Raw genomic sequence first — 14,916 nt, 5'->3', positions numbered from 1 at the left:
ACTATATTTACAGGGCTACAGGCATCTCTTCTCCCACTCTGGTCTCTGAGTGCAAAATGTCAGGCCTTGTAGCCTTCCCGCTCATGGGATGGAATCCCTCAATTCTCCCACACTCATACTGGGCCCTAGGCTACAACTCAGTGTGGGTCAACTGTGCTTGCAGAGCAGGTCTGAGTGGGTTCAGCACCTGTGGTTGATGTGTGCGTACTAAGGTACAGAAGTGTGAATGTTATGCCAAAAAATAAAAATATTACAAACCAAACTTTCATGTCATGCCTGTATATTGAAAGCCCACAGCAGAGTTGTTAGAATCTCTGCAGGAAGGAGTAGGGGTAACTTTACTGCTTAATGGCTTTGGCTTTAGAAAGTGTTTCAGAAGTGCTCCACATACTGTTTGCAATGGGTTTGTGCTATTAACTCTTTGTTAAGTAAACATTTGTGTGATACTGTCTCCTGGTAACTGACTAGAAGCTATTTCTAACACTTACATTCAGAGTCATGCACTCAATAACTCTGCAAGGCTTGTGCAAGGCTTTCCAAAAGGCCATGAGAGACCAGAACCGCTGGTCAGCAAAGAGTTTAGCTGAGGTGCAGGGAAGGAGAGTGGTAGAGTAGTTGTGTGTAATTGAGCCCAGTCACCATGGTTGAAGTAACTAGTACACTCAAGTGGATATAAGTGCAGTACCAGGGTTTGAAGTATTGACCCATTTGTGAAGCCATCTCCTCCCCTGCCCAGCTGAAATAACTGTCAGTGTAAGGTTGTAATTTTCCAAATATCTACAGACCGTTGCATGGGGAGAGGATGGAGGTCCCCGGGCGGGAGGGGGGGTAAAGAGAAGCCTGTAGGATGATCAAAATCTCTGGATTCCATCAACATTGCCTTTCAGCTTCTCTTCAAGGGATTCTTGGGGTCAGAGTTTATCACTGGAAGCTTTTGGTAAGGGTGAGTTAATAGAGCCCAGTTCTGATTGAATTTACACATGAAAGTCTGGTGTGAGGCTGTTGATATCACTGTTATTGAATTAAGGACCTGACCCTAAAAATTTATCCCATATCCTGGAAAGAGGCAGTTGCATAACCTAGACTGTCAGGAGCACAGAAGAAAAGAATTCACATAATGAAGCTATAAAACACATTTAAAAATAGCATCAGTGCAGGACAGGTAAATACAATGACTGTTTTCACCATGAATTTGCATGTATTTATACAGATGCCATGATACAAGGGGCCACACGCAGAAGTGCAGGGCCAGAAAGGGTGTCTGTGTGAAGGGTATAACAGAGTTCAAAGGAGAACTACATAAATTAATGGACGATGGATCACTTGATGATTACCGTTCTGTTCATTCCCTCTGGGGCACCTGGCATAAGTCACTGTCGAAGATGGATACTAGGCTAGAGGGACCCTTCGTCTCACCCAGTATGGGCGTTCTTATGTTTGTATGTTCTAAGGTCACAATGGTAAAATCATACTGTGCTCAAGTAGGCTGTGGAATTCACAGCCACAAGATATCAATGGGGCCAAGAGCTTAGCAGGATTCAAAGAGGGACTGAGTAATCAGAAAATCCAATTACAGTAGAGAGGATTGTTTTAAAAAAGTTTTGGAGAGGCTCTAAACCTTCCTGATTTATACCACAAAACATATCTATCTAGTGGGTGTCAGGGGGAAACTCCCTGGGAGCAGGTTATCTCATCACAGCATAATTCAGGACTTCTTTTACCTTCCTCTGAAGCATCTGGACATGGCCACTGGTTACTCTGGGAGATGGACTACAAGCCTGATCCAGTCTGACTAATCAGAACTATGTAAATCCAACAGTATGTTTTTGCTTATCTACCTTGAGCTCTGGGAGTCTGTAAACATGCACTGAGAGCAGAATGATTTCTTGCTAAATATCATCTAATCTCCTCTTATTTTTCTTTTAGGAAGGACATTTCAGAACTCCTCGCACCTGCCCAGTACCATATGTCTGCTGTCAATGACACCAAATTAAAATCTGTAATATTCCTTCTCTCCGGGCTATCCGGTCATAGAGACGCACATCTCTGGATTTCTATCCCCTTCTGCTTCATGTATGTTATTTCAATAGTAGGAAATTCAGTCATTCTGTTTATTGTAAAAACAGATCCAAGCCTCCATGAGCCCATGTACATTTTCCTTTCCATGTTGGCCATCACAGACCTTGGCATATCCATAACCACCATACCGACGATACTGGGCATATACTTGTTTAACTCTAGGGAGATCAGCCTCGATGCCTGTTTAGCTCAGCTCTTCTTCATCCACTTGCTTCAGTGCACTGAATCCTCCCTGCTCTTGTTGATGGCCTTTGACCGCTTCATCGCGATCCGTAACCCGCTGAGATATGCTTCCATCTTAACCCTGCCAAGAATAGCCAAGATGGGACTGGTGGCTGTGCTAAGGGCAATGGTCATAATACTTCCACTTCCCTTTCTCCTGAAATGGTTCAGATACTGTCGAGCCAATGTCCTCTTCAATTCCTACTGCATGCACCGGGAGGTCATGACAATGGCTTGTTCGGATATTACAGTCAATATCATCTATGGATTGTTTACTAAACTCTTAACAATGGGGTTGGACTCGCTGCTCATTTTTCTCTCTTATGTGATGATCCTCAAAACAGTGCTGAGCATCACATCCCACAAGGAGTGCCTGAGAGCCCTGAACACCTGTGTCTCCCACCTCTGCACCCTCCTTCTCTTCTACACACCAGAGATCAGCTTGACTGTGATACACAGCTTTGGGAAGGGCTCTTATCCCTTACTTCAGATTCTCCTGGGCTACATCGCCCTGCTTCTCCCACCACTGATGAACCCAATTGTGTACAGCATGAAAATCAAACACCTTCGTCTGAGGATAATCAGGGTATTCATCAAGAGAAGGGTCAGTTCACCACCTGGCTCTAGTGACATGGGAGACAAAAAACATGAGCCACCTATTCCATCCTGGACCCATATGTAACCCTTCTGCCAGTCAGAGTTGGCAGCAACCAGGGCCAGGTTCTGTGCCTAGGGGTTCCATTCCAATAACACAATGCAAAACCGGCTCAAGCCCCCATCCAGTGACCTGGGACAAATATATACCCCCCCCCGTTGCCTTTAAGAGGCAATACTTCCCCTCTCGCCCACACAGAGTGTGAGTGTAGCAAAAGTCTTTTAATAACAGAGAGAAACAATTTGGCATTATGTTGGAGAAACACCACCAACAGGATTCATAACACAACCCATGAGAAAAAACCCACCCCAAGCAAATTGGGCCATGTCCTTTCCCTTTGGTTCTTGAGGCCAGCAACCCAAAAGTCCCCCAAAGTCCAACAACCCCAAATGTCTCTGTCTCTGTCCTTGGTGAGTCCAGAGTTCAAAAGTTCATCTGCACTGTTTGAACCCCACCACACATGTGTTGAAATGGGCGGGGGGGGGGAGTAAAGGCGCACCTTACATGCTCCAACAGTCGACTGCCCTGCCTCTCTGTGGGTTTCTGCTGCAGCCCTCACCACCTGCTGCTCCTCCTGCTCGCCACTCCGCCAGCTGTTCCTCTTCAGTAGGAGTTCTGTGAGCCACTCACCAATTACCTTCAGGCCCCTGTTACTTTTAACACAGTACTCAGTGATTTCAGCTTATAGTAGGGAAGTCCCAGTGCTGGTGCACCATTGGCTCAAAGTGAATTCAGCTCTGCAATCTGTAACTAGACTCCTAATAGAATCAAAATTAGCTCTGTTATTACACAGTGGAGAGAGAAGACAGTACAGTTGGCATTAGAGACCTCACAAGGGTCCCATACCACAAGATACAAATACCTGTCCCCAACCTCTCTCCCCTCATTGAGTTTTGGAACCTATGTTCCTTTCCTAGAGAGTGCTACGCAGTTGATGGTGAGTCCCTCTATCATAACAAAAAGCCAAGTACAGTTCCACTGTACTTGATTCACATAATCAGGATAATAACACTTTATTCTTCCTGCCCCAATAACTGGGGATCCCATAGCAGCCAAAATGACCATCTAGGTGGGGTGGGTGTGCCTATGCAAATGAGAACAGCCCCTGAAGTTCTTTTCCACAACCTGCAACAACTCACCACCAGATGTCAGGGTAGAGCTCATCCTGACTCTGCTTACACTTACATCCAAGATGACATGAGTTACTCATCTCCACTATATAGAAAGTTTCATATGGGGTCTAAGCCCTGGTCTACACTAGGAGTTGAGGTTGACTTTAGCAGCGTTAAATCAATTTAAGCCTGCACCCGTCTACAAGATGAAGCCCTTTTTTTCAACTTTAAAGGGTTCTTAGAATCGATTTCTTTACTCCATCCTCAACAAGGTGATTAGTGCTGAAATCGGCCTTGCCAGGTCAAATTTGGGGTGCTGTGGACACAATTAGATGGTATTGGCTTCCGGGAGCTATCCCACAGTGCCCCGTTGTGACCGCTCTGGACAGCGCTCTCAGCTCAGATGCACTGGCCACATAGACAGGAAAAGGCCCTCGAACTTTTGAATTTCAATTTCCTGTTTGGCCAGCGTGGCAAGCTGCAGGTGAGTGCAGAGTTCATCAGCAGAGGTGACCATGATGGAGTCCCAGAATCACAAAAGAGCTCCAGCAAGGATCAAACGGGAGGTACGGGATCTGATCCCTGTATGGGGAGAGGAATCCATGCTATCAGAACTCCGTTCCAGTTTTCAAAATGCCAAAACCTTTGTCAAAATCTCCCAGGGCATGAAGGACAGAGGCCATAACAGGGACCCAAAGCAGTGCTGCGTGAAACTTAAGGAGCTGAGGCAAGCCTACCAGAAAACCAGAGAGGCGAACGGCCGCTCCAGATCAAAGCCCCAAACATGCCGCTTCTATGATGAGCTGCATGCCATTTTAGGGGGTTCAGCCACTACTACCCCAGCTGTGTTGTTTGACTCCTTCAGTGGAGAGGGAGGCAACACGGAAGCAGGTTTGGGGAACAAGGAAGATAATGATGATGAGGTTGTAGATAGCTCACAGCAAGGAAGCGGAGAAACCAGTTTTCCTGACAGCTAGGAACTGTTTCTCACCCTGGACCTGGAGCCAGTACCCCCCGAACTCACCCAAGGCTGTCTCCTGGACCTGCCAGGCGGAGAAGGGACCTCTGATGAGTGTACCTTTTTAAATAGTATACATGGTTTAAAAGCAAGAGTGTTTAATGATTAATTTGCCCTGGCATTCGCGGCCAGTACAGCCACTGGAAAAGTCTGTTAACGGGTCTGGTGATGGAGTGGAAATTCTCCAGGGACATCTCCATACCATAAAGCTCTCCGGGATGTACTCCCAAAGCCTTTGCAAAAGGTTTCTGGGGAGGGCAGCCTTATTCCGTCCACCATGGTAGGACACTTTACCACTCCAGGCCAGCAGCACAGAGTCGGGAATCATTGCATAACAAAGCATGGCAGTGTATGTTTGCTGGCGTTCAAACAACATCCATTCTTTATCTCTCTTTGTTATCCTCAGGAGAGTGATATTATTCATGGTCACCTGGTTGAAATAGGTTGCTTTTCTTAAGGGGACATTCAGAGGTGCCCATTCCTGCTGGGCTGTGTGCCTTTGGCTGAACAGAAATGTTCCCTGCTGTTAGCCACGGGGAGGGGGGAGGGGATAGCCACGTGGTAGGGGGAGGCAAAATGTGACCTTGTACCAAAAGCACATGTGCTATGTATGTAATGTTAACAGCAAGGTTTACCATGAAAGAGTGTACCCATTGTTCTATAAAATGTGTCTTTTTAAATACCACTGTCCCTTTTTTTTCTCCACTAGCTGCACGTGTTTCAAGGATCACAGGATCTTCTCTTTCCCAGAGGCTAGTGAAGATTAGAAGGCACAAAAAAAAAAAAAAAAACCGCACTCGTGATGAAATGTTCTCTGACCTCATGCTGTCCTCCCACACTGACAGAGCACAGATGAATGTGTGGAGGAAAGCACAAAATGACTGGGAGGAGAGGTGGCAGGCTGAATAGAGTAAGTGGAGGGTTGAAGAGAGGGTTGAAGCTGAAAGGTGGCAGCAGCGTGATGATAGGAGGCAGGATTCAATGCTGAGGCTGCTGGAGGATCAAACTAATATGCTCCAGCATATGGTTGAGCTGCAGGAAAGGCAGCTGGAGCACAGACGGCTGCTACAGCCCCTGTGTAACCAGCCACCCTCCTCCTCAAGTTCCATAGCCTCCTCATCCAGACACCTAAGAACATATGAATGTGAAGCAACAATGACTTTATTGCCTCTGCAAGTGGTGATCGAAGCAGGGATGGGGAGGGTGGTTAGCTTACAGGGAAGTAGAGTGAACCAAGTGGGGGGGATTCATCAAGGAGAAAGAAATAGAACTTTCACACCATAGCCTGGCCAGTCATGAAACTGGTTTTCAAAGCTTCTCTGATGCGTACCGCGCCCTCCTGTGCTCTTCTAACCGCCCTGGTGTCTGGCTGCATGTAACCAGTGGCCAGGTGATTTGCCTCAACCTCCCACCCCACCATAAACATCTCCCCATTACTCTCACAGATATTGTGGAGCGCACAGCAAGCAGTAATGACAGTGGGAATATTGGTTTCGCTGAGGTCTAACTGAGTCAGTAAACTGAGCCTGTGCACTTTTAAACGTCCAAATGCACACTCTACCACCATTCTGCACTTGTTCAGCCTGTAGTTGAACAGCTCCTGACTACTGTCCAGGCTGCCTGTGTATGGCTTCATCAACCAGGGCATTAAGGGGTAGGCTGGGTCCCCAAGGATAACTATAGGCATTTCAACATCCCCAGTAGTTATTTTCTGGTCTGGGAATAAAGTCCCTTCCTGCAGCTTTTGAAACAGACCAGAGTTCCTGAAGATGCAAGCATCCTGTACCTTTCCCAGCCATCCCACGATGATGTTGCTGAAATGTCCCTTGTGATCCACCAGTGCTTGCAGCACCATTGAAAAGTACCCCTTGCGGTTCATGTACTTGCCGGCTTGGTGCTCTGGTGCCAAGATAGGGATATGGTTTCCATCTATGGCCCCACCACAGTTAGAGAATCCCATTGCAGCAAAGCCGTCCACTATGACCTGCACATAATTTCCCAGGGTCACTACCCTTGATATCAGCAGATCGTTGATTGTGTTGGCTACTTGCATCACAGCAGCCCCAACAGTAGATTTGCCCACTCCAAATTGATTCCCAACTGACCGGTAGCTGTCTGGCATTGCAAGCTTCCACAGGGCTATTGCCACTTGCTTCTCAACTGTGAGGGCTGCTCTCATCTTGTTATTCTTGCACCTCAGGGCAGGGGAAAGCAAGTCACAAAGTTCCATGAAAGTGCCCTTATGCATGCAAAAGTTTTGCAGCCACTGGGAATCGTCACAGACCTGCAACGCTATGCGGTCCCACCAGTCTGTGCTTGTTTCCTGGGCCCAGAATTGGTGTTCCACCACGTGAACCTGCCCAATTAGCACCATGATGCCCTCATTGCCAGGGCTCGTACTTTGAGAGAAGTCTGTGTCCGTGTCCTCATCAGTCCCGTCACTGCGCTGACGTCGCCTACTCGCCTGGTTGCACTTTGCCAGGATCTGGTGCTGCATATACTGCTAGATAATGCGTGTGGTGTATAATGTGCTCCTAATTGCCAAAGTGAGCTGAGCGGGCTCCATGCTTGCTGTGGTATGGCGTCTGCACAGAAAAAAGGCGTGGAACGATTGTCTGCCGTTGCTCTGACGGAGGGAGGGGGCGACTGACAACATGGCTTACAGGGTTGGCTTACAGGGAATTAAAATCAACAAAGGGGGTGGCTTTACATCAAGGAGAAACAAAAAAACAACTGTTTCACAGAATTGCCCCCTCAAGGATTGAACTCAAAACCCTGGGTTTAGCAGGCCAATGCTCAACCCACTGAGCTATCCCTCCCCCTGGTATTTCAGGGAGGACTGAATCTCCATTAAACTTTTCAAGGTACCCCTGACAGACCTCACCAAAATGATTGTCGGCTGTTGCTTTCACAAAGGGAGGGATGGAGGGGGGAGCAAATGACTACAAAACAATTCTGGTCTATTTCTTGTTTTGATCCACTCCATCTATCTCTTACATCTTTGGCTGGCAGCAGATGGTGCAGTAGGACTGCTAGCCATCCTCATCTCCTGGCTGCTCAGCAGAAGATGGTGCAATAGGACTGTTGGCAGGACTAAAGAGAATTATCTGGTCGAGTCACTGCTATTTTAGTCCCTGAGCCTATGCCTGCCCAGGCACTCCTGACCGACCTTACCGAGGTGGCCGGGAGCACCTCAGGCATGATGATGATGGTTATCAGGCCTATTGCACCATCTGCTGCCACAAGGCAATGGGTTACTGCTGCTGTGTAGCAATGCAGTTACTGCGTCTGCCAGCACCCAGGAGACATACGGTGACAGTGAGCTGAGTGGGCTCCGTGCTTGCCGTGGTTAGGCGTCTGCACAGGTAACTCAGGAAAAAAGGCACAAAATCATTGTCTGCTGTTGCTTTCACGGAGGGAGGGAGGGCCTGACGACATGTACCCAGAACCACCCGCAACAATGTTTTTGCCCCATCAGGCATTGGGACCTCAACCCAGAATTGCAATGGGTGGCGGAGACTGTGGGAACTGTGGGATAGCTACCCACAGTGCAGAGCTCCGGAAGTCGACACTAGCCTTGGTACTGCGGAAGCACTGCGCCAAGTTAATGCAATTAATGCACTTAGAGCGTTTTGTGTGGGGACACACACAATAGACGATATAAAACGATTTCTAAAAAAAATGACTTCTATAAATTTGACCTAATTTCGTAGTGTAGACATACTCTAAGGCTGGTGAGGGAGGACAGGGATAGTGAGGAAGGACTGGGCACTGGGGGAGGGAGATCAAGCCAGGCAGCAGCATTTACAGAGTGACTTTTTGTGGAGAGCCAGGGGATTGGTGGGACGTTTGCCCATAAAGATTCGTATTGGTGGCTGCTCTGACCTCGCAATTACTGTCGATAGTCAATAAAGAGAAGGGATGTGGATGGAACTTCAGAAAGATCTCACAGAACTAAGTGATTGGGCAACAAAATGGCAAATTAAATTTAATGTGGATAAATGTAAAGTAAAGCACTTTGGAAGAAATAACCCCAACTATAAATACAATATGATGGGGGCTAATTTAGCTACAACTAATCAGGAGAAAGATCTTGGAGTCATCGTGGATAGTTCTCTGAAGACGTCCAAGCAGTGTGCAGCGGCAGTCAAAAAAGCAAAGGGGATGTTAGGAATCATTAAAAAAGGGATAGAGAATAAGATGGAGAATATCTTATTGCCCTTATATAAACCTGTGGTACACCCACATCTTGAATGCTGCATACAGATGTGGTCCCCTCATCTCAAAAAATATACTGGCATTAGAAAAGGTTCAGAGAAGGGCAACTAAAGTGATTAGTGATTTGGAAAGGGGTCCCATATGAGGAGAGAGTAAAGAGGCTAGGACTTTTCATCTTGGAAAAGAGGAGACTAGGAGGGAATATGATAGAGGTCTATAAAATCATGGGTGGTGTGGAGAAAGTGAATAAGGAAAGGTTATTTACTTGTTCCCATAATATAAGAACTAGGGGCCACCAAATGAAATTAATGGGTAGCAGGTTTAAAACAAATAAAAGGAAGTTCTTCTTCACACAACGCACAGTCAACCTGTGGAACTCCTTGCCTGAGGAGGTTGTGAAGACTAGTACTATAACAGAGTTTAAAAGAGAACTGGACAAATTCATGGAGGTTAAGTCCACTAATGGCTATTAACCAGGATGGGTAAGAAATGGTGTCCCTAGCCTCTGTTTGTCAGAGGGGGATGACAGATGGCAGGAGAGAGATCAGTTGATCATAACCTGTTAGGTTCACTCCCTATGGGGCAGCTGGCATTGGCCACTGTCAGTAGACAGGATAGTGGGTTGGATTGACCTTTGGTCTGACCCACTATGGCCTTTCTTATGTTCTTATGTTAGCATGACCCATGGGTGCTGCACCGGCTGTGGACAGGGGCTATTCAAGGGGCACAGTCACTCAGTCTTCTCCTGCACACTCAGGCAGCTGCTAGTGACTGAATGTTGTGAGAGACATGATTAATGCAGGCGCACCAGGAGAAGCCATTCAGGCAACCCCTCCAATAATGGCTTTTCAAACAGCGCACCTGCTCAGCCCACTCCCCACTGAGGCAGGGCAGAACTGCATGTGTGAGTAGTGGTCGGACACACAGGAGTCCTGGTAAGAGACTCAAGCCTGGGTTCCTTCCCCATCCGCTCCATTTGAGCTGCCCCAGCAATGCAAGACTGTAGAAACTCACCTCAACTCAGGCCCAGCTAGCTCCTATCCCAGCCCAGCCCATTCAGTGTAGGGTGACCACCTTTTCAAAAGGCAAAAGCAGGCCACAGGCCAGGATCTCCATCTCCTCAGTGACCCCACCCTGCCCCTCTTCTTCCCCCTGGAGGCCCCACTCCCTGCTTCTCCTCTTTCACCAAGGCTCCACCCCCTGCCCAGGCCAGAAGCCAGAGCCTGGATATGGAAGGTGCTGATCAAGGAGTCAGAGCCTCTTTGAGGAGCCCCAGATCCTCCAGCTCCCCTGCAGGGGACTAGGGGGACAAAAGAATGCCCTAGCCTATGTCTCTGCCCCTCAGGATGAATCCCCAGAGAAGATGGAGAGTCTGGGAATCCCCACAGCAGCCTGGGCTCCCGGGGTAGCTGTAACCATGCTTTGGTGGATCACAACAGCAAATACCAAATTCAGGACAAACTGCTAAGAAATAGGGCAGACAGACCCCAAAATTGGTGATTATTCTCCCATGAGATATACCAAAGCAGCAACACAAAGTAAACTTCTGTTTGACCACAATGGCTAACAAGAAGTCATAAAAGCAATTTCCTTAGATATTCCAGACTTTATATCCCCATCAATAATGCTAAATTTAAAGATGAGTGTTTTTTTTAAACCAATTTAATGTAATGACAGGTGCTTCTGATCCCAAAGGACGAGCTGCACACCCAGGTCAATATATAACTCAGATCTTACCCAAAAATCATGGTGATGCCAATCCTTTGGTATCTAAAGTCTAAAGGTTTATTTACAAACAGAAAGAAAGAAAGGTGAGATTTAAAATTGTTAAAGAAGTCAAATACGTACACTACATAGGAAGTTCTTATTTCAGGTTTGTAGCAGTGTTGGAATAACCTGTTGCCTTGATAAGTCTCTGGTTGCTTCCAAATCAGTGGAAAGACCTCAGTCCATTGGTTAGAATGCTCCCATTAGTATAAGTCCATAGTCCAGAGACGTGAGCAGGAAAGAAGCAAAACTGAGGTGTTTCCTTTTATAGCCATTTATAGCATCTGCCATGCGGAGGGAAACCCATTGTTTCAAACAAAGGACTCAGCACAGCTGGTGGAAAATGACAGGTGACAAGCTGGGGTTTGGAGTCACCTGGGCAAGTCACCTGGGCATGATAATTTTGCCTAGTCACAGCAGAAAATAATTACCTATACCCTGGACAGTACATTTGCAGGACAGTCCATTCAGTGCAGATGGGCGTCTCCCAGGGTCCATTTTCAGTTAAGTGTTTCTTGATGAGCCCTTAATTTGAATATTCCCTCCTAGATTTTCAGTCTAACTACTTTGTGGTTAGGAGCAAACATTTGAAATCCAGGTATAGAGCCAGTAGTCATACCTTCAAATACAGAAATGATACATGCAGACAGACAGCAGAACCATATCCAGCAAATCATAACCTTTTCATAGACCTCTTACATTTCACATTTTGTACAAGTTTGTTGTAAATATATAACAGTGGTTGCAAAAGTGATCTATATGGTCATATTGATCAGAGAACACCACAATAGCTCTTACCACTGCCCAGCTCTGGTGTGGCCAGGAGGCGGAGCCTCAGGGGAAGTGGAGCAGCAGGAGGCAGGGCCTAGTGGGAAGAGATGGGTGGTGGGGGACTCAAGGGAAAAAGCATTGCAGAAAGTCTGAAACAATGCAGACACCACCAACAAGGATGATAGGGTGTTCATGAGTAAAACAGACTGGTCAGGCTGGAGGGTAGGAGAACTTGTATTTTAGAGAAGACTGAAAAAATGTGACCCCACAAAGGGAGCTATCATAAATATAAAGGGAAGGGTAACCACCTTTCTGTATACAGCGCTATAAAATCCCTCCTGGCAGAGGCAAAAGCCTTTCACCTGTAAAGGGTTAAGAAGCTCAGGTAACCTCGCTGGCACCTGACCAAAAATGACCAATGAGGGGACAAGATTCTTTCAAATCTGGAGGGGGGGGGAAAGACTTTTGTCTGTCTGTGTGATACCTTTGCCGGGAACAGATCAAGGATGCAAGTCCTCCAACTCCTGTAAAGTTAGTAAATAATCTAGCTAGAAAATGCATTAGGTTTTCTTTGTTTTGGCTTGTAAATTCGCTGTGTGGAGGGAATGTGTATTCCTGGTCCCCTCGTCCCTGTTCCTCAGACGTTCTTGTTAAACCCTGGATTTGTGCTGGAAATGGCCCACCTTGATTATCATACACATTGTAAGGAGAGTTATCACTTTAGATAAGCTAGTACCAGCAGGAGGGTGGGGTGGGGGGAGAGAAAACCTTTTGTAGTGATAAACACCCATTTTTTCATGGTCTGTGTGTATAAAAACATCCTCACTTTTTTTCATGGTCTGTGTGTATAAACACATCCTCACTATTTTCCACTTTATGCATCCGATGAAGTGAGTTGTAGCTCACGGAAGCTTATGCTCAAATAAATTGGTTAGCATCTAAGGTGCCACAAGTACTCCTTTTCTTTTCAAGGTGCTCAGATACTCAGAGACCAGAAGATCAGTTCTGTGTCAGGGATCCACAGAGCAAAAACTCCGTCAGTATCAACATCCTGGTCTGCTGATTGGAAATATATCCCTACTGCTATATTCTTCTTATCAGAGAATGGAATTACTATTCATTGAGATCCTTTGGTAGAGTTTGGTTCATTTAAGATTTTTACTTCATTTGTTTCAACACTTTCTATAACATACAGTGCCACTCTTCTATGCAGCACGATCTGTTCTGTCCATCTGATATATTTTCTACCCTTTGATTATCCTCATTTCACAAAGCTTCTATGATGACTATTATATCAATATCCTCATTTAATACGAGGCAATCTAGTTCCCTCTCTTATTATTTGGTCCAGTTAGGTAACATCACCGCACTGGCCCTGTGATTTGGCCTCCTGCACTTCGCCATTGGGGGTTAAATCTGTTGCACAGGAAGCCAAGCAGCTGAGATTCCCTGTTGGCCAAGTGGCCCCCAGGGGAATGTGCAGGCATGCTTCATAAAGACACCTGCCTCCCTGTCTGAACAGATACGGCCTGCTACCTGTTCAACATCTCCAATGACTCCTTGTCCTTTAGGGTGAAGACCTCTGGTGTCAGCGGCTCCCCTTCTAGCAGGAATTGGGTACGGTGGCAGGTTTCACTATCTTTCAAATGTGAAGTGAAGGGGAAAGGCTGGAAGCTGTTTAAATTTGAAGATGTTCTGTGCCACCCCAGCGAACTCCGCTGGGCTGTCAGGGTCACTCAGTAACAGGGGAAGGAGGACAGGCAGCAGTAGGTAGCTTGGGCACCCCTCCCCTGCATGTTCCCAGGGTGCTCAGTGCGTTATTCAAGTTACATAGAAACCAGAGCTTGGAGTGTTAAAACCCTGATGCCCCGAGTCAGGATTTCTCTAGGGGTCCCATTTCTAGAGGTTCCGTGTGCTCTGGGCCCGATCCTGCCAGGGGCTGAGTGACAGGAGACCCCACGGAATGTCAGTGACTAGTTCCCAAATTGCCTCCGGTTTATTTGCTCCTGGGGATTTAATCAGCGCATGCATTTGCAAAGCTTTTATTCTCTGTCTTGATTGCGAACTCAGGAATTTGGAGGTTCATTGCTTTGTGGTAACGGGTCCGAGAGGGCATATTCTTGCCCTTTAGTTACAGGGCTACAGGCATCTCTTCCCCGTCTCTGGTCTCTGAGTTCCAAATGTCAGGCACTGTAGCCTTCCCGCTCATGGGATGGAATCCCTCCATTTACCCACCCTCAGACTGGACCCTGGGCTACAGCTCAGTGTGGGTCAACTGTGCTTGCAGAGCAGGTCCGAGTGGGTTCAGCACCTGTGGTTGACACATGCCTGTATATTGAAAGCCAGCAGCAGAGTTGTCAGAATCTCTGCAGGAAGGAGCAGGGGTAACTTTACTGCTTAATGGCTTTGGCTTTAGAAAGTGTTTCAGAAGTGCTCCACATACTGTTTGCAATGGTGTCAAGTATCATGGGGTAGCCGTGTTAGTCTGTATCCACAAAAACAACAAGGAGTCCGGTGGCACCTTAAAGACGAACAGATTTATTTGAGCATGAGCTTTTGTGGGTAAAACTTCACTTCTTCAGAAGCTTGGAGTGAAAGTTACAGATGCAGACATAAATATACTGACACATGAAGAGAAGAGAGTTACCTCACAAGTGGAGAACCAGTGCTGACAGGGCCAATTCGGTCAGGGTGAATGTAGTCCACTCCCAACAATAGATGAGGAGCTGTCAATTCCAGGAGAGGCAAAGCTGCTTCTGTAATGAGCCAGCCACTCCCAGTCCCTATTCAAGCCCAAATTAATGGTGTTAAATTTGCAAATTAATTTTAGTTCTGCTGTTTCTCTTTGAAGTTTGTTTCTGAACTTTTTTTTGTTAAGTATAGTTACTTTCAAATCTGTTAGGGAATGTCCAGGAAGATTGAAGTGTTCTCCCACTGGCTTTTGTGTGTTACCATTCCTGATGTCCGATTTGTGTCCATTTATTGCTTTACGTAGGGACTGTCCGGTTTGGCCAATGTACATGGCAGAGGGGCATTGCTGACACATGATGGCATATATAACATTAGTAGACGTG

The 14,916-nt window shown here is 46.7% G+C and overlaps 1 protein-coding gene across 1 annotated transcript; it reads left to right on the top strand.

Moving 5' to 3' along the window:
- Positions 1–1,966: 1,966 nt before the first annotated feature.
- On the top strand, positions 1,967–2,983 carry LOC144259688 (olfactory receptor 51G2-like). The gene has a single exon (XM_077807995.1). The coding sequence runs from the start codon at positions 1,967–1,969 to the stop codon at positions 2,981–2,983; it is 1,017 nt and encodes a 338-aa protein (XP_077664121.1).
- The last annotated feature ends 11,933 nt before the right edge of the window (positions 2,984–14,916 follow it).

Source organism: Eretmochelys imbricata, chromosome 1 (assembly GCF_965152235.1).
Source record: "Eretmochelys imbricata isolate rEreImb1 chromosome 1, rEreImb1.hap1, whole genome shotgun sequence".
Taxonomy (NCBI): Eukaryota; Metazoa; Chordata; order Testudines; family Cheloniidae; genus Eretmochelys; species Eretmochelys imbricata.
This window is presented reverse-complemented; position numbering and strand designations above follow the sequence as displayed.